The sequence below is a fragment of the Idiotropiscis lumnitzeri genome, chromosome 2 (genome assembly GCF_059441095.1).
Source record: "Idiotropiscis lumnitzeri isolate Australia: NSW breed Sydney's pygmy pipehorse chromosome 2, RoL_Ilum_1.0, whole genome shotgun sequence".
In the NCBI taxonomy this organism is placed as follows: domain Eukaryota; kingdom Metazoa; phylum Chordata; class Actinopteri; order Syngnathiformes; family Syngnathidae; genus Idiotropiscis; species Idiotropiscis lumnitzeri.
Genome location: NC_142392.1, coordinates 33,907,191 through 33,926,718, shown reverse-complemented (window position 1 = coordinate 33,926,718; position 19,528 = coordinate 33,907,191). Strand labels below are relative to the sequence as shown.

At 40.7% G+C, this 19,528-nt stretch overlaps 1 protein-coding gene across 1 annotated transcript; it reads right to left on the bottom strand.

Moving 5' to 3' along the window:
* Nucleotides 1–5,499: 5,499 nt before the first annotated feature.
* On the bottom strand, nt 5,500–17,660 carry LOC148342365 (uncharacterized). Its single transcript, XM_088288160.1, has 4 exons — nt 16,914–17,660; nt 14,878–15,078; nt 7,102–9,411; nt 5,500–5,507 (listed from the first exon to the last, which is right to left on the bottom strand). Exons 1-4 carry the CDS (start codon nt 17,080–17,082, stop codon nt 5,500–5,502), a joined length of 2,688 nt encoding a protein of 895 aa, XP_088144286.1. The 5' UTR covers nt 17,083–17,660.
* Between the last annotated feature and the right edge of the window lie 1,868 nt (nt 17,661–19,528).

Genomic DNA, 19,528 nt, shown 5'->3' with positions numbered 1-19,528 from the left:
AGTTCTGTTTACGACCCACTGGGGTTCCTGGCGCCAGTGACCCTTCAGGCCAAAATAATGCAACAGGAGCTGTGTAGAAGGGGCTGCAGTTGGGATGATCCTTTGCCACAAGACATTTTAAAGCGATGGAGAAGGTGGTTGGAGGACTTGGGCCAGCTAGCTACATTTAAAGTTGACCGGTGTATTAGACCAGCTGGGTTTGGAGCTGTAAAGCAGGCACAATTACATAATTTTTCTGACGCCAGCGAAGGAGGCTATGGAACTGTCACATATGTTCGTTTAGTGAGTGACGAAAACCAAATTCACATCTCTTTTCTCCTAGGTAGTGATTGGTCCAGCGACACTGAGGAGTCGATGCACGCGCCGAGCTTCCAGGGCAAACCCCGTGTCGGTGCGCGTACCGCTTTAAGAAAGTCACGTGACCACTACCGGAATCGTGTCGACACGGCGGTCGCGCGCCAAACCGTGTTCATAGGGACGCGCATCTGTCAACAGGATGGACGCTCAAAACAAGCATCGAGTTATTGGCATGTTACTTTGCATTAAATATCCGCAAGATGGAAGACGTCACTGTTGATGCGCACTCAGAGGTGCAGCGCTATACGTCAGCAGGACACGTTGCACGTACGGAAGACCCGCTCTTATACTGGAAGTCCAGGGAGGCAACGTTTCCTCACCTATTTATATTAGCCACACAGGCGTTGAGCACACCGCCCTCTTCAGTGCCTTGTGAGAGGATTTTCTCAAAGGCGGGGGAAATTGCCTCAAAAAAAGAAATAGACTGAATAACAAAACGCTGGAGAAACTAATTTTTTTTAATAAAAATCTTGAATTACAATGAGTACATTGTCATTCACAACACTTTTATTTGGGCATTCAGACAGATGTTCACTTAATTTATCAACTGCGTCTCAAATATCAAAGATTTTCTTTCTGAAATTGCATGTATGTAAAAATAATGTGAAAGCAAATGCCTAATCAGAATCAGAAATCCCTTTGTCATTGTACTCAAGTGTGCAACGAGATTCGAGAGCTCCTCTCTCCAGTGCAATACAACAATAATTCAGTTAAATATATAAATTAGATAAATGAGAGAATAATTAGTGTGATGGAAAGTAATACGAAATAGGATATATAAAAACACATCACGTCGCTAATCAATGGAATTGGATAAAATTAGTTTGACAGATCAGTGTCAGATGACCCTGTCAAATGTTTCCTGCAAGTCCACCAGGTGTCAGTATTCAGCAACACAGTGTCAACACATTGTGTCACTGTGTCGAAACGATACAGGATGCCTCATCTACCCATCACTATTGGTTAGAGTCATTGTTAATGATAGCGATTGTCAATGGTATCATGGCAACTCTCTTTGAAATGTGGCGATTGCTTATGGTATTGAGGCAAGGTGAATTGCCATGGGCTGAGTCAGTGCGAGCTATTGCTATGCTAAAAGCAGCTGAGCTAGCGCCTTGTAAGGCGGTGCGCCCAGTGTGTGTTTCAAAGACAGAAATAGCACCTTCAACAGGTGTTGCGCCCTTTGAAGCAGCGCGTCCTATGACTGCGAAAATATGGTAACTTAAAAATTAAAAGTAAAAAAATTACGATTAAGAATGTGCAAGCAAGAACTCAATCTGATCGAAATGTTGTGCTTTGACGAATGTTGATAAATAATATTTTCCAGGAGGTATTTATTTCTTTGTTGTTAATTCATTCAATTCTATACTTATTTCAATATTTGAGTATTATTTTTCTTTCAATATGTCGTATATTTTGTCTTTGAAGTGTGGGTCCTTGCTGCCTTCCGGACAGACAGCCGAGCAAGGCTGGATTGGTGATGGAAAAGAACTGGTTCAAAAAAGATTTTTTTCTCGTCACATGCTGATGTCAAAAGAAGTCTCCCCAAAAACGTGTGAGCCCCCTCTCAGACATTCCCTTCTTACAAGGAATGCCCAAATCGGACATGAATATCTAATTTTCCCTTGTTGCATATGCATTCCCATCACGCTAATCTTCGGGATTTCCCTCCAAAAGTCCCCCAGAGGGAGAGCAGGTGCGTCTCCCCGTTGATACGACCAGTCTACTCGTGACCACCTTAAATTACTCTCATACCCTGGAAGGTCACTGACCTGGCGAGAGAATTGCCCCCACCATAAACAATGCTCAGGCCTATTTTCTCTCAGGGCAGTATCTGGTTACATCGGAACTTCAGAACCAAGACTGGTCACTTCTGTGAGCTCCAGTCCCTTCATAGTTTCATAAAGAGAATTACTTCCCATTTCTAAATTCGGCCATTTAAAAATACACGACTTTTTTTTTTCATTTATTTCAATTTATATTTAAGCTTGCTTCTGTAATAATACAATATTTATTAAATTATTTTAATATGTGAAATTATATCAATATTAATTTAAACCTTTTTATTTGACTCTTGAATATTTCTGAACAAATTTGTTCATTTGAATATGTATGCAATTTAAATTATTCCATCCATCCAGCCATTTTCTGCCGCTCATCCAGGGTCGGGTTATTGAATTAATTTTTTAGTATTTTTTACAATTCAATATTTATTTCAAGATCAGGACTCTTCTCAATGAGTTCAATATTTATAAAATGTTTTATATTTCTTATTAATTAAATTAGGTCTGTGAGTGCCAATTTTAATATTTCCCTATTTCATTATATAAATAATCCAATGTATAAAAAATATAATATAGCATGGGAAAAAAATATTTGGTATATTTGACAAAATGATACGTTTTTCCAAAGTGAGATTCTGCTTAGCAACAAACCCCAAACGCTTGATAGAGCTCAACCTAGAAAGTGGTTTTAGCTCGTCAGGAATTTATTCAGAAACCGTAATTATTAAATCTATGTGAGGGGATATTTGAAGAGTTTGAGTTTTGTTCAATGGACCATACATATACGAGCCAGCCAAACACAGCGAGAAAACCAGCGCTGACTCCAGTCGCCATCAAGTTGCCCACTCCTGACATACCAAAACCTTGAAGAGAAACTGAGACTATTTGCATTTCTCTTTCTTGTTCTTTTTATAGTTCAACTTCTAGTTCAGTTTTTCACCTTTTCACACAGCGTAATGAAAGCCAGTTGAGCAAGTGGAACGAGTGATTTAATTGATGATTGTGGAAGGCGAGGTTTATTGACCGAGGCAGTACAAAGATAATAAATAAATAAGACCAATACGTACTTGATTTTTTAAAATAACTTAATATTTTGTGTTTTATCCACTAAAATTGATCATCCGCCATTGATGTTTTTGCCGCAGTGTGCACATTTTTTAGAGTCAGGCAGAATTCCTTCCGTAAGGAATTGCTTTAACAAGATATAAAAACCAGAAAATGTAAAATGTTAAATAATCAGTTCAAATTTTATACTGGAAAAAACATGGAGTTCAGCCCCCACTATTGTTTTTTCTTTGGCATTTATTTCCTGCACTGATTTTATTTGGCATCAACAAATGTTCAGCAGACCTGCAAATAAAAGGCAAGATTAAAAAATAAAACGCCAATAACCTTGAACGATTTCCCCAAACAACTTAATGTTGTGATGCACATTTTTAACGATAGAAAGTCGTTCTTTACAAAGCAAATGAGAGTAAGACGTGTACAAACCTGCTTTGTGTAGCACAACACGAGGCTGCTTGCAAACTTCGTCCAGCAGTTGAAGATGTTGCTCGTTCTCTTCTTTTATTCCCCAAAGTTCCTCTTTGTACTTGGGTGTCGTTCTTGCACACATTTTCAAATGATAATTCCAAAAAATCCGCACTTGATCTTTGCTTGGCGATAACTCGTGTGCTTCTCTTTGTTTGACGAGACGAATGAAAGAGCGACGTTCTTCAAAGTCGCACAGAAAGGATTTCCTGTTCGTCACGAAAGCGGAAGAACAGGACACACCCCGCTGTGATATGATTGGCTGCTGGCTGTGTGGCGCACTGTCACCAATTCACCGACAGATGTCGCCATTTGCGATGCAAATCATTGTTATCTTCTTCTAAACATAGAGAAAAACCTAAGATGCACATGAACAAACATTTTTGTTCCCAAATATGAACTTGAGAGATGTATTGAATTTTACTTTTGTTGCTGGTTTTGTTTATATATCTGACACCATGTTGTTGGTTGGATAGTATTCCAAATGCATTTCCCTTTTATTAACAGTTGACATGATAAAGTGATACTTTATGTCAACATATTTGCCTTTTTACAGGGTTTTTCACCAGGTTGTGATTGCGAATTTTAAATTAAAATATGTCACTGTTCTATGACTTAACTGTTATTGTGTTCGAAAATGATTTCGGTATTTAAGTACTTTAATGTTTCATTATTCGTTTTAGTATTCATTAAACTACAATAATTCACTATTAATTATAAGATTTAGTGAACTGTTTTAGGAATAATTTAGTATTCAATGTTTAATTGTTACAAAATTTACTTTTTAAATTTTTGTTTCACCATTTTGTTCAATCTTACTCGTGTGGAAAATTATTTAAGAAGCACCAACACAAGGTTTTTAAAGATAAAGATGTCCTTTCATATTCCCACAATGGGGAAATTTGCAGTGTTACAGCAGCAAAGGTATAGATCACACAGAGGCGGCGGCGTAATGTAGCCGTTAATGTATAACAGCAGCAGACATTCAGAAAAAGCAAACCTATGCGAATATACACTGTATATACGTATAGGGATTCTGTGTGGTGGTCGAAGGCTTAACAACATACGTTACGCTGACGACACCGTCCTCATGGCAGATTCGGAAGAGGGGCTCCAGAAGCTCCTTGACGCACTACGTGAGGAAAGCCTACGTTTTGGACTCGAAACCAACGAGAAAAAGACCAAGTGCATGACCATCTCCAAGAGTGAACCAGAGCCCATTTGCAGACTCCAATGTCAGGCCTCAGAGATCGAACAGGTGCGAAGCTTCAACTACTTAGGCTCCGTCATCAACCATGATGGCCGTTGTGAAAAAGAAATTAGACGTAGAATTTCGCTGGCGAAGGACGGTTTCAACCGAATGAGAAGCTTGTTCACAGACCGCAAACTCACACTTGATCTTAAGAACCGACTTCTACGATGTTTCATCTGGTCAATCCTGCTCTACGGGTGCGAGTCTTGGACATTAAACGCCAAGACAACAAAGAATCTAGAAGCTGCTGAAATGTGGATGTACCGTCGGATGCTACGTGTGTCATACACCACTCATGAAACCAACGAGTCAGTCTTACAACGGGTCGGACGAAATCGTGAGCTCATCCGGGTAATCCAAAACAGACAGACAAAGTTCCTTGGCCATTCAATTAGGAAAGGTGAAGTCGAGAACCTAAGTCTGAGCGGACGGATTCAAGGGAAAAAAGCACCAGGGGGTCAGCGGATCATCTTTAAGCTACCCCACAACAGTGCTCGTGAAATCTGGGACGCAGCCCGTCAACGCGTATTTTGATTTCCTCTATTCGAAACCTCATGGATTCTAAGGCCGAATCGGCTACGGAACTACAAGAGAGAGAGAGAGCTGGCTTTGTGGAGCACTGTCACCAACTCACAGACAGATGTCACCATTTGCGATGCAAATCATCGTTATCTTCTTCTAAACATTGGAAAAACGTGCGATTTGAACCGTATGCACATGAACAAACATTTTAGTTCCCAAATATGAACTTGAGAGATGTATTGAATTTTACTTTTGTTGCTGGTTTTGTTTTCACATCTGACACCATGTTGTTGGTTGGACAGTATTCCAAATGTATTTCTCTATTATTAACAGTTGACATGATAAAGTGAAACTTTATGTCAACATATTTGCCTTTTTACAGGGTTTGTCGCCAGCGACGTGGTTGCGAATTTTAAATTAAAATACATCACTGTTTTATTCTCTAAATGTTAGAGTCTTAAAAAATGATTTCAGTGTTTATAACTTAACTAACTTAAATATTTCATTATTCGTTTCAGTATTCATTAAACTACGGTGATTCATTATTTATTTCAAGATTCATTGAACTGTTTTAGTAATAATTTAGTATTCAATGTTTAATCGTGACATTGTTTACTTTTTCAATATTTGTGTCACTATTTTGTTCAATCTTAATATTATGGACAATTATTTTGCAAGTAAGGTTTTTGTTATTTATTGTGGCCACTTGCTTTTGAAGAAAGTGCCTTTCGCTTCTTGTACGAGAGGATTCTTTGTGAAGCCAAAACAACACGACCTTGACTGATAAGTGGGCTCAACGCAGAAAAAATATATTTTTGTTTTAAGATTACACAGTTCCTGTCAAATAAATCTTCATCTTCCTGTGTGCATCAGTATCTTCCCACGCACTTCTCTCACTGAGATCACTCTGCAGACTGACCCAAAAGACAATTTATTTTCCAGACTATCTCATTGATCTTCCCTAACTGCTGAAAATTCCACAACAATCTGGGGTCAGACGTGGGATAGCTGAAGATCCGCCGGTGAAATTCAGGGATGCTGGCAGGTAACCTCCGGGGTTCAATTAAGACAGCAGCAGCAATGAACTGCGTGATGCGGATCATCTCCTCCGTGGTGACAAATAAACGCTGACTCCAGTCGCCATCAAGTTGCCAACTCCTGACATTCCAAAACCTTTGAGAGAAACTGAGACGATTTGCGTTTCTCTTTCTGGTTCTTTTTAGAGTTCAACTTCTTGTTCAGTTTTTCACCTTTTCACACAGCGTAATGAAGGCCAGTTGAGCAAGTGGAACAAGTGATTTTATTGATGATTGTGGAAGGCAACGATTTCATAAGCACAGTTTCTTCTCACACCTTTTCCATTAGGTACGATTAAAAAGACAACTGAAAAGCATAACGTTAACAAATGTTGTTCCAGGCAAAGACAATTAATTTCATTAATAATGTTTGATATGAAAACAAAAAAAAGATCATCACTCAGACACGTTGCTTCTTCTGACACTGATCACATTGGCTTTGTGTCAATAAAAAAGCTTTGCAAAATTCAATTTCATCATATTTTATTCAAAATCACATTTACATCTTACCACAAAGAGTCAGTTCCTTCAGTTTTTTGTTTTATTTTTTTTAAGCTTCAAGGATCGCTGCTATTCTCACCAGCACAATTGTGTCTCGCAGCACCCTTTTTAGAAAATAATTTTTTAGCACAAACGCTGCAACTGAATGGCTTGTCTCCAGTGTGTGTTCTTGTGTGGCTTTGTAAACGCGACTTTCGAGAGAACCTCTTGGCACAAACTGAGCAGGAAAAAGGGTTTTCTCCACTGTGCATTCTTGTGTGACTTGTTAAATTTGACTTTTGAGAGAAGCATTTACCACAAACTGAGCAAGAAAAAGGTTTTTCTCCAGTGTGTGTTCTTGTGTGACAAGTTAAATTTGACTTTACATAGAAGCATTTTCCACAAACTGAGCAGGAAAAAGGGTTTTCTCCACTGTGCATTTTTGTGTGACTTGTTAAATTTGACTTTTGAGAATAGCTTTTACCACAAACTGAGCAAGAAAAAGGGTTTTCACCACTGTGTGTTCTTGTGTGTGCTTTTAAACTTGGCTTTTGAGAGAAGCATTTTCCACAAACTGAGCAGGAAAAAGGTTTTTCTCCACTGTGCGCTCTTGTGTGGATTGTTAAATTTCTCTTTTGAGAGAAACTCTTGCCACAAACTGAGCAGGAAAAAGGTTTTTCTCCACTGTGCACTCTTGTGTGGATTGTTAAATTTGTCTTTTGAGAGAAACTCTTGCCACAAACTGAGCAGGAAAAAGGTTTTTCTCCACTGTGTGTTCTTGTGTGTTCTGTTAAATTTCCCTTTTGAGAGAAGCATTTTCCACAAACTGAACAAGAAAAAGGTTTTTCTCCAGTGTGTGTTCTTGTGTGACAAGTTAAATTTGACTTTACATAGAAGCATTTTCCACAAACTGAGCAGGAAAAAGGGTTTTCTCCACTGTGCATTTTTGTGGGACTTGTTAAATTTGACTTTTGAGAATAGCTTTTACCACAAACTGAGCAAGAAAAAGGGTTTTCACCACTGTGTGTTCTTGTGTGTGCTTTTAAACTTGGCTTTTGAGAGAAGCATTTTCCACAAACTGAGCAGGAAAAAGGTTTTTCTCCACTGTGCGCTCTTATGTGGATTGTTAAATTTCTCTTTTGAGAGAAACTCTTGCCACAAACTGAACAGGAAAAAGGTTTTTCTCCACTGTGCGCTCTTGTGTGGATTGTTAAATTTCTCTTTTGAGAGAAACTCTTGCCACAAACTGAGCAGGAAAAAGGTTTTTCTCCACTGTGTGTTCTTGTGTGGGTTGTTAAATTTGTCTTTTGAGAGAAACTCTTGCCACAAACTGAGCAGGAAAAAGGTTTTTCTCCACTGTGTGTTCTTGTGTGTTCTGTTAAATTTCCCTTTTGAGAGAAGCATTTTCCACAAACTGAACAAGAAAAAGGTTTTTCTCCAGTGTGTGTTCTTGTGTGACAAGTTAAATTTGACTTTACATAGAAGCATTTTCCACAAACTGAGCAGGAAAAAGGGTTTTCTCCACTGTGCATTTTTGTGGGACTTGTTAAATTTGACTTTTGAGAATAGCTTTTACCACAAACTGAGCAAGAAAAAGGGTTTTCACCACTGTGTGTTCTTGTGTGTGCTTTTAAACTTGGCTTTTGAGAGAAGCATTTTCCACAAACTGAGCAGGAAAAAGGTTTTTCTCCACTGTGCGCTCTTGTGTGGATTGTTAAATTTCTCTTTTGAGAGAAACTCTTGCCACAAACTGAACAGGAAAAAGGTTTTTCTCCACTGTGCGCTCTTGTGTGGATTGTTAAATTTCTCTTTTGAGAGAAACTCTTGCCACAAACTGAGCAGGAAAAAGGTTTTTCTCCACTGTGTGTTCTTGTGTGGGTTGTTAAATTTGTCTTTTGAGAGAAACTCTTGCCACAAACTGAGCAGGAAAAAGGTTTTTCTCCACTGTGTGTTCTTGTGTGTTCTGTTAAATTTCCCTTTTGAGAGAAGCATTTTCCACAAACTGAACAAGAAAAAGGTTTTTCACCACTGTGTGTTTTTCTGTGTCCTTTTAAAGACAGCTTTGAAGTGAATGAGTCAGTGTGACGTGCCCTTTCACCTTTAGCTTGCCCATCATCATCATCATCATCATCATCATCATCGTCATGAGCGTCTGATAATGTGTCCTTATTATGTGCTTGTGATGGCCCCCAGTGGTCTTCATCACCTTCTGTTGTCACGTGATGACTTGAACGGTTGCTTGGAGGCTCCGCCCCTCTCTTGTCCTCACTCTCATCCTTGTTTTCATCGTCAGTCTCTATACGGACAACGTTCACTGGTGACTTGTTGATCTCCTCCTCCTCCTCCTCCTTTTTGATGCGAGTCAGGTCTGGCACCTCTTTCACAGAACGGAGATATTTTTCACTGACGTCTGCAGGACACAAAAAGACAAACACACATTTGGTTTGATCATGTCAAAGCTCATGCAGCGACTTTGTCTTATATTGTTTCTACAGTGCGGCACGGTGGCCGACTGGTTCGCATGATGGCCTCACAGTGAGAGACATCATCGGGCGTGGGTTCAATCCCGGCTCCGGCCATCCTGTGTGGAGTTTGCATGTCCTCCCCGTGCCTGCGTGGGTTTCCTCCGGGTACTCCGGTTTTCTCCCACATTCCAAAAACATGCATGGCAGGCCGATTGAACACTCTAAATTGCCCCTATAAAATCCTCGCTCTTCCTCTACGCCGTTCTACACTCGCAAGATGCAAACTACCAAAGCCACGTGTTCCGCCTCATCCGAGTGCACTTTCAGATGTAAGTACAAGTTATTTATATGTAATATTAAGACAGCACTCATGAGAAATATTGGGCAGCAATGTTTGGATATTTAGCTCCAGATTAAGATAATTTAATTAGTTGCGATATCGGCCAAATATAACTAATGTAGCTCTAAGAACTATTGCATAGGAGGTACGGCTGAAACATTTGAATTGTCTTATTTCTGCATGTTAGCATTATTTTATTTAATCTTTTCCTTATGTTTTAGGGAGCAAGGAGATGACCGCGCGGCTGATCAAGCTGCGCGGGGAGTACGACAGCCTCTTTACGGGGGCCAAGTTCTCCGCAGCCACAGCATGGAGGTAAAAATACAATTACTATCGGGAAAAATATTTGACGGGTTATTGTCTTATTTCCATCCATTTAAACTCAAAATATCAAAAGGAAAACGCATAAGAATGGCGAGACCCACTATAGCAATTTTAGTTTCCATTCATCAGCCATTTGTGTTTGAATTAGATTTGCGCTAACTGTTTATCCTAGCACAGAATGTGCCCTGTATAAATTCCATGTACCCCCTGCAATGTGCTCCCCAATTACTGATATTAATGAATAATATAATCTGCATGTTACCCATAACACCAAGATTTCTGACTAATGTTTGCATCTTTTTTTATCCTTTTTTTCATCCTTTATTTTTGCATGCATTTTTATTTATTTAATACAGGACCATCGTGGAAAAGCTCGAGCTGCAGGGCAAAGTGACGCCCCTGCAGGCAAAAAAAAATGGGGTAATTTAAAAATGAAGTTTAAAGTATGGAAGTCCACATTTTTTTTCTTGTGTGTGAAAATGAAGATATAATTGTTTTATCTTTTTGCTTCTTTTCATATAAAGGATTGCAGAAACCCAGGGACCGGCGAAGGGGTGGCAGGGAGAGCTACTGCCGATACTTGGCCCTGGTTCGAACTTATGGATGGAGTGCTCGGACAGAGTCCATCACCCCCCCTGTCCTAATTGCCTCATTCCCTGAGGAAAGACCAGGGCCAAGTCAGGCCATCCCTGAAGAAATACCAGGGCCAAGTCGGGCCAGGTTGATGCAAGAGGCGGAGGAGGAGGTGGAAGAAGAAGAAGAAGAAGAAGAGCGAGGCCAACAGCCAGAGCAACGACAGAGAGGGAGAAAGCGAAGGAGAGAGGATGAAATTATCAGACTTTACAGACTCGATTTAGCAATGCGGAGACAGGAATTGGAGAGACAGAGGTTGGCAGAGGAGGGAAGGGCAACTGAGAGGAGGGAGACGAAGGTTTTTCAGTTTAATGGAAAAAATGATTGATCAAAATAAAAATCAATGCTTGGTGTTCAAGACTAAAATTTAGATAACATTCATTTAAAATTAAACAAAAACCGGGGTACTTTCAAAACAGATGAACTAGTTTGTATCCCAGTCACACCTTGAGATCAGCTTCTTCAGACAAAAGTGAAAAAGCCCAGGTTTGTGAAAGACCAAAACCTTGACAATAATATGAAGACTCCACCATGTCTGTTTTGCTTACAAACTATTAATTCATTGAAAAACTGGTGGACAAACAAGGCATAAATTAAGTACATCATAACTCACAGTAACTATTCACAGTAAATAAAAAGCATTCCCCAGTTCATAACTGTTGCAGGATAAACCTGAGTGTGTCAGTGCTGTTTTGCCAATTTTCGCCTGAGCAGGGACTCATTTGGAGCATGGATGGAACCTTTCTTCCAGGACCCATGACATGGATGGGGCACGAGCAAGAGTCCTGATCTTCCTCTCGTGACTTGAAGTGGGGCATCATACCAGTTGCAATGTCCACTACATCATCCATTACGTGGGGGTTTGCAGGGATGGCTGCCATGTCACGACAAAAAATGGGATAGATTTATTAACCATTCATTACATTGTATATGAATCTATTTTTCCATCTTCTCATATTTTGCCATGTTTGTGTGTCTGTGCTCTTTGATGATTCAGTTAAAGATTATTTTGTGCCAAAGGTGTGGTGCACCTCCAGGGTGTGGAAAAAGATGGCCCGGAATCTCACCTTCATCATTCCAAAGGCACGCTCAATAATAGAGCGTGCCTTGGAATGATGAATGTTGAAGCCCCGGGCCCCCACGCCCTGCACCGGCCGCTTGTAAGGAGTGATGACGGGGAGTGGTCGTGTGGTACGGGTACCCTCCATCTGCCAAGATGAAGTGCCCTGGAGGAGGATACAGCCCTCTTTGGTAAAGAGGGCTGTGGCGGAGGACCCTGGAGTCGTGGACTGATCCAGGCCAACCCAAGAATATGTCCAGAAAGCGACCCTGATGGTCACACACAGCTTGCATGATTATGCTGCTGAAAAGCTTGCGGTTCTTGTAGTCATGACCATCAAGGTCACTTGGAGGCTTGATTCGGACATGACAACCATCTATTGCTCCAGCAGCTCTTGCAAATGCATGGTGTCTCGCCAGCCCTGCAAATGCCTGGGTCACTGCCTGAAGGTCTCCTGCAGTGTTGGGGAAGTGGATGACTCTGTGGCGAAGAGCCACCACTTCCCCAGTGACCCGGTGGATGATGTAGTGGACGGTGGACCGTGGCATCCCAAATGCTCGTGCCACCACCCGATATGATGCCCCACTCGCCAGCCAGAAGAGAACGACAAGGACCTCTATCTCAACACCCCATCCATGTCGTGGGTCTTGGTCCAGGAGGTTCAGCAACACTCTGAATGAGTCCCTGCTCAGGCGAAAGTCTGTTTGGAGATCCTCTCCATTGAAAAAACGATCCAACACTGGCACACCCAGGTTTATCCTGCAGTATGGACTTCTTGGCTGTTAATGTTTTGAATAAAAAAAAAAAAAACATGAACACATTAATTATTGTACTTGTTTCGTTTGCTTGCATCATTCCTACAGTATCACCAACATAATTTTAATAACTCTGGCGCTAAACTCTCTAGTGGTATTCTGGTGTTTTGCCATATGTAAAAACTAATCACGGGGACAATAAAGCCGTCACAAGTATCTAAATTCATAAAAACTGTTTCAGAATGTATATAATTATATCATTTCCATTCAATATTCGTTCCATTATGAAGCTAACACATGTACTACTAAGGTTGTACTAATGTTTTTAGCTCATCTGTAACAATCACGTTATAACCCTATTGACCTGTCAATGTTGGTAATAGTGTGAAAATGCTGATAGACGTATTTGGAATTTACTTCATTCCTTTGATAAAGGACAACTCTGCGATGGGAAAGCGTGATCCTCCTCTCCTCAAGAACAAAATGGAAATAAACCAAAAAGTGAAATAAAATGAAGAAAAGTTCGGGTTCCATCGTTTAAAATTAAATAATACAAATGTTTTGCGCAGCCGATGCCTTCGGTCTGGCGCTCGTCGCTGATTATCCATTGATTATCCAAGCCGTTTATAAATCCACCGCAAATACTTATCACCTGCGTCGAACAGAGGAGCAAAGTACATGGGGGCGTAACGTAAATGTTGCGTCAAGCGGCCTTGGCTCCATGGAAACGAAGACCAATTCCAAGGCTGGATTCGAAGGTCGCACGTGACAGCCGTGAATTTGGACACCACACGCGGCCGTGTCGCGCCGAAAGTGACGTCATGCGGCCGAAAAAGCAGCCTTCCGAGGTCGCAGCCTGTTAATTTGGACACGGCCAGTGTCGGGTCATTGTTCCGTGTTACCCCGCTTTGTACCCTGGTTTGCCCTTCGGTTGTCGCCAATTAAAATTCATTTAAGTTACCCTTATCCCTGCCTCCTCGCATTTTGGGTCCACCTCCTTCTCGCCGTGCGGCGATTGCATCACCTCCTCTTCTTCGCCGGACGGCGGATCGTGACAACAGCATCTTGGCACAATCTATTTGCAGAGAAAATTTTGCGAGAAGTACCCTTTTTCTCCTGTTCTTTGTGACATTGTTCAAGTCATGCAAAGTAAGATATTTGGAAGGCTTCTACACATGATTTTTGTACTTTTATTTTCCATTGAAAGTAATGTGTACCACTTGGTCAATAAAGAAAACAGGTATTATGTATTTCCTGCATTTATTTTGATTTTGGTCCACGGGCGGAAATTTATCGTGATTCATCGTTATCGAGGTAAAATTGCTCATTTTATTTTAGGTCATATTGCCCAGCCCGATATTCTCTCCATCACAATTGTGTCTCTCAGCCTGCCATTTAGTGGCAAATTTTTTAGCACAAACGCTGCAACTGAATGGCTTATCTCCACTGTGTGTTCTTGTGTGTTTTATTAAATGTGACTTTTCAGAGAAGCATTTTCCACAAACTGAGCAGGAAAAAGGTTTTTCTCCAGTGTGTGTTCTTGTGTGTATTTTTAAATCAGACTTTCGAGAGAAGCGTTTACCACAAACTGAGCAGGCAAAAGGTTTTTCTCCACTGTGAGTTCTTGTGTGTCTTGTTAAACTTGCCTTTTGAGAGAAACTTTTTCCGCAAACTGAGCAGGAAAAAGGATTTTCACCACTGTGTGTTCTTGTGTGTTCTGTTAAATGTGACTTATGGGAGAAGATTTTACCACAAAATGAGCAAGAAAGAAGTTCTTCAGTGTGTGTTCTTGCATGCTCTGTTAATCGGAACTTTAGAGAAAAGCTTTTGCCACAAACTGAGCAGGAAAAAGGTTTTTCACCACTGTGTGTTCTTGTGTGTTCTGTTAAATTTCCCTTTTGAGAGAAGCATTTTCCACAAACTGAGCAGGAAAAGGGTTTTTCTCCAGTGTGTGTTCTTGTGTGGGTTGTTAAATGCGGCTTTTGAGAGAAACTCTTGCCACAAACCGAGCAGGAAAAAGGTTTTTCTCCACTGTGCATTCTTGTGTGGATTGTTAAATCAAACTTTCGAGAGAAGCATTTCCCACAAACTGAACAAGAAAAAGTTTTTTCACCACTGTGTGTTTTTCTGTGCCCTTTTAAAGACAGTTTTGAAGTGAATGAGTCAGTGTGACATGCCCTTTCACCTTTGGCTTGCCCATCATCATCATCATCATCATCATTAGTATCATCATCGACATGAGCGTCTGATAATGTGTCCTCATTTTGTGCTTGTGATGGCCCCCAGTGGTCTTCATCACCTTCTGTTATCACGTGATGACTTGAGCTGCTGCTTGGAGGCTCCGCCCCTCTGTTGTCCTCACTCTCATCCTTGTTTTCATCTTCAGTCTTTATAGGGACAACGTTCAATGGTGACTTGTTGATCTCCTCCTCCTCCTCCTTTTTGATGTGAGTCAAGTCTGGCTCCTCTTTCACAAAACGGAGATAGTTTTCACTGACATCTGTAGGACACAGAAAGACAAATTTGGGTTGATAAAGTCAAAGCTCAGGCGGCGACTTTGACTTATATTGTTTTTACCGTGCTACCTTGACTTGTGCCTGCCGCATACAGAGCAATGTGTGCGACCCCGATTTGGACCGGACCATGGGGGCATTTCACAAAATTACGTCCTACGATGTAAGCCTCCCGTTAACCGCACAACAGTGATAAACGAGCATTTAAAAAGGAAGCATGTTGCGGCTGATGCCCGATTTCATTCCTGACATAGTCACAGACGTTTCTGGAAGCGAGCTGAAGTTAGCACACACAGGCTATTGTGTGCGTCTGATGGAACACCTGTTGTGGGACCCCAACATATTGATGCAGACCACTGGGGGCCATCGCAACATAATGTCATTGATAGAATAGGAATCCTTCAAGTGAAATATGTTTACAAGTATGTCTTTTTGCATTTAGAGAAAGAACTAAATGCTCCTGGGCTTGTTGGTGGAAAAGGGGGTTGTGACGTTCTCCCTTTTTAAGCCCATAGTAAGCCAAAGTTGGAAATATGTTTACAATTATTTCATTTTGCATTTAGAGATAGTTTCATCGTGGGTACTTTTTGCTTCCATTCTAATCTGGATACCAAAAAGAATTAAAGGGATCATAGTCGCTATTTATTGCATGATTTACGTTCGTTTTTGTTTTTTTTCTCTCCAAAATGACTTTTAGCCTGCTAGTACGTTCCAACATTCCCCTTTTTACTTTTTAAAAAAAAATAATTTCTGTTTCTAAATAAAATTTAAAACAAAATTATGTTTGAAGAGACAAAATCCCTACACATAAGCATTAAGCAACAACACTTTCACACTGACTTTCATGTTGACATATTTGAATAATGACTGTTTATATGAAAGTTATCCAATACATATTCAAATTAGACTAAGATACACCATAATATTATAAGAGTTCCCTGAATTATTTTGTAACTGCAATGATGGTTAACAGCTATAGGGTGTCAGTAATGAGAAACAAAGTAACACAAGACATCCCACTGATACATCATCAATGTCATTTGGATAAATTACCAGGAACTACAAGTTGTGGGGGAGATGGAAACCACCTGTGCCACAGGAACTTTATTACCAGGAACTAAATATTCCTGTACTTGTAGGTAGAAAAGGGGGTTGTGACGTTCTCCCTTTTTCAGCCCATAGTAAGCCAAAGATGCAGATGCATTCCTTGCAGCATGCACTTGTTAACTGATGAGATCCGTGCAACCCTGGATGGATGCATTCAATGTATTTTAAATGTTTGGATGGGGTGAATCTACGCACATGTGCACAAAACAGTGCAGAGCCACCGGAGGTTCATTGACTCTCACCCGACGAAGCCAGTACAAAGTTAATAAATAAATAAAACCAATACGTACTTGATTAAAAAAAAAAAAAAACTTAATATTTTGTGTTTAATCCACTAAAATTGATCAACTGCCATTGATGTTTTCGCCACAGAGTGCACATTTTTTAGAGTCGGACAGAATTCCATCCGTAAGGAATTGCTTGAACAAGATATAAAAACCAGAAAATGTAAAATGTTAAACGAGTTCAAATTTTATACTGGGAAAAACATGGAGTTCACCCCCCACTATTGGTTATTCTTTGGCATTTATTTTCTGCACTGATTTAATTTGGCATAAACAAATGTTCGGCAAACCGACAAGTAAAAGGCAATATTAAAAAAAAACCGGCAATAACCTTGGACGATTTCCCCCAAAAAACTTAACGTTGTTATTCATATTTTTAACGATAGAAAGTCGTTCTTTACAAAGCAAATGAGAGTAAAACGTGTACAAACCTGCTTTGAGTGGCACAACACGAGGCTGCTTGTAACCTTCGTCCAGCAGTTGAAGATGTTGCTCGTTCTCTTCTTTTATTCCACAAAGTTCCTCTTTGTACTTGGGTGTCGTTCTTTCACACATTTTCAAATGATAATTCCAAAAAATCCACACTTGGCGATGAGTCATGTGCCTCTTTTCGTTAGCGGCTAGCTAGCTAACAAACTAAGCTAACTACGCCGAAAAGCATCAACGCGCGAAGATGAGGTTTTCGGGACATAAAGACTTAATGTATTATGCCGTAGTCCTTTAGAGTAGCACTGGACATCCGATGAGAAAATTACAGTCAGTTCCACACTAAATCAGAAGAATTTAGCGGTGGACTGCTTTTGGTCCGGTGTGGACGGGTCGGTGTATGTGATCGAGGTCCTTCGGAAGCTGCGCGCTTGCTAATGACGTCATGCTTTAAAGCACGTATTTTTCAAATATATTTCTTTGCCTCTGTGTTTGTTTTTACACCTGGCTGTTCTCTTTTAATATATATTCTATGTAATATTTTCATTCGGTTGAAAAAAAATGTAACAAAATAACTAAATTCACGCCACATTGGTGAGTCATCTCTCGCGTCACTTCCGCCTATGCCCCGAGAAGCCTCTGCTGCTCCAGCAGTGGGACGTTTACGATTCTCTGACCGATTCTGCGGTTCACTCGGGCTGCAAGATTGTATGAATATAATGTCTGCATATACTAGCAGTGCTTCTCAATTATTTCACGCCGGCCTCTACCAAGAAGAAAAAGATGCGCCTCCCCCCACCACCAATTTTTTTTCTGTCTTTGTATAGTGATGTTAGATTGTCAATAAAATATCCCTTAACTAAGCTAAATTGATAAGAAATATAATTTTGAGAATTATTATTGTGAGGATCTCGAAACTCAGTACTCTGTTGTGCAAATATTGATGAGATGATAAATATTTACTAATATGTTTTTTTTTTTATCTTTATTCACAGAAGCAAACCAAACACATTTATGAATACCGAAATCCATGCGATGTATCTAATTTGAAGTACTTAGCACCTGCCATGTCACTCAGGATTTTTTCACGCTTGGGAATCTGATAATGTTCTCTTATATGAAACAAATCAGTGCCTACCTTCTGCCAGGGAGTTGTGGGAAGGTCAGCTACCAATATTGGCTCTTTGACTTGTTTGTGTTGATGTTTTTGGCAAACTTGGCATTTTTGAATCATTTCTTCTATGTCTTTGTTCATGCCCGGCCAGTAGATGGCTTCTCGTGCTCTTCTCTTACATTTCTCCACTCCCAGGTGTCCTTTGTGAAGACGCTGAAGCATGTCCTTGGGCATAGATTGTGGAACTACAATCCTGTCCGTCCTCAGCAGGAGGCCGTCCGCCATGCACAACTCCGCTCTCATCGGGTAAAACTGAGGGCAGTTCCCTTTTGACCATCCATTGTTCATACATTGTGACACTTTGTTCAAGACTGGGTCCATAGCCGTCTCTGCACCAATTTGTTGCAGCATAGCGTCAGTAGCAGGAAGCGCGGCTGTGACCATGTTAATGTGAGCCTCAGCCTCCTCCGCCGTAACGCAGTCCTTGATGTCACTGTTAGGGTGCGGCGCTCGGGATAACGCATCAGCAAGCACTATGTATTTTCCAGGCGTGTATATTAGCTCAAAATCATAGCGCTGCAACGTCATCATCATGCGTTGAATTCTGGGCGTCATGTCATTGAGATTTTTCTTCCTAATTGAAATCAGTGGCTTATGATCAGTCTCTGCTATGAATGTGGGCAGTCCATAAACATACGTGTGCAATTTGCCACATCCAAACACTAAACCCAGTGACTCCTTTTCGATCTGAGCATAGCGTTTTTCAGTCTCTGACATTGACCTGGATGCATCGGCTACAGGTTGCCATGTGTCTCTCGCCTTTTGCAGCCGTACGGCACCTAGCCCATCTTTCGACGCATCCGTGGAAATTTTGGTTGGTTTTGATGGATCAAAGTAGGCAAGGACTGGCTCAGTTGTCACAGTTCTCTTTAGATCTTGCCATTCTTCGTCATGTTTTGTTGTCCACTCAAAGACTACGTCGTGATGCAGCAGCAAACTTAGGGACTTTGTTCTTGAAGAGAGGTTTGGAATGAACTTGCCCAGGATGTTTATCATCCCATTTGCTCGCAGAAGTCCTTTTTTCTCAGTTGGAACTGGCATGTCCAGTATTGCTTGCACTTTGGTTCTGTCTGGCACCACTCCATCTGCTGTCAATTCTGTAACTCCAAACAGACATTTCAGAAATCAGAAATCCCTTTATTGACATTGTACTCAAGTGTGCAACGAGATTAGAAATTTCTCTCGTTTTAGTTTAAGTCCATTCATTTTAACTCTTTGTAGCAGTTCCTCGAATCTCTCATTGTGTTCTTTTTCCGTGTTTCCCCAAACAACCAAATCATCAATGTACACACGGGTTCCTTCCAGACCTTCTATGATTGACTCCATAGCTCTGTGAAAGATCTCAGGCGCAGACTTTATGCCAAATGGCAGTCTCAGAAAACAGAAACGCCCAAATGGTGTGTTGAAGGTGGTGTACCTGCTGCTTTCGGTGTCCAGCTTCAGCTG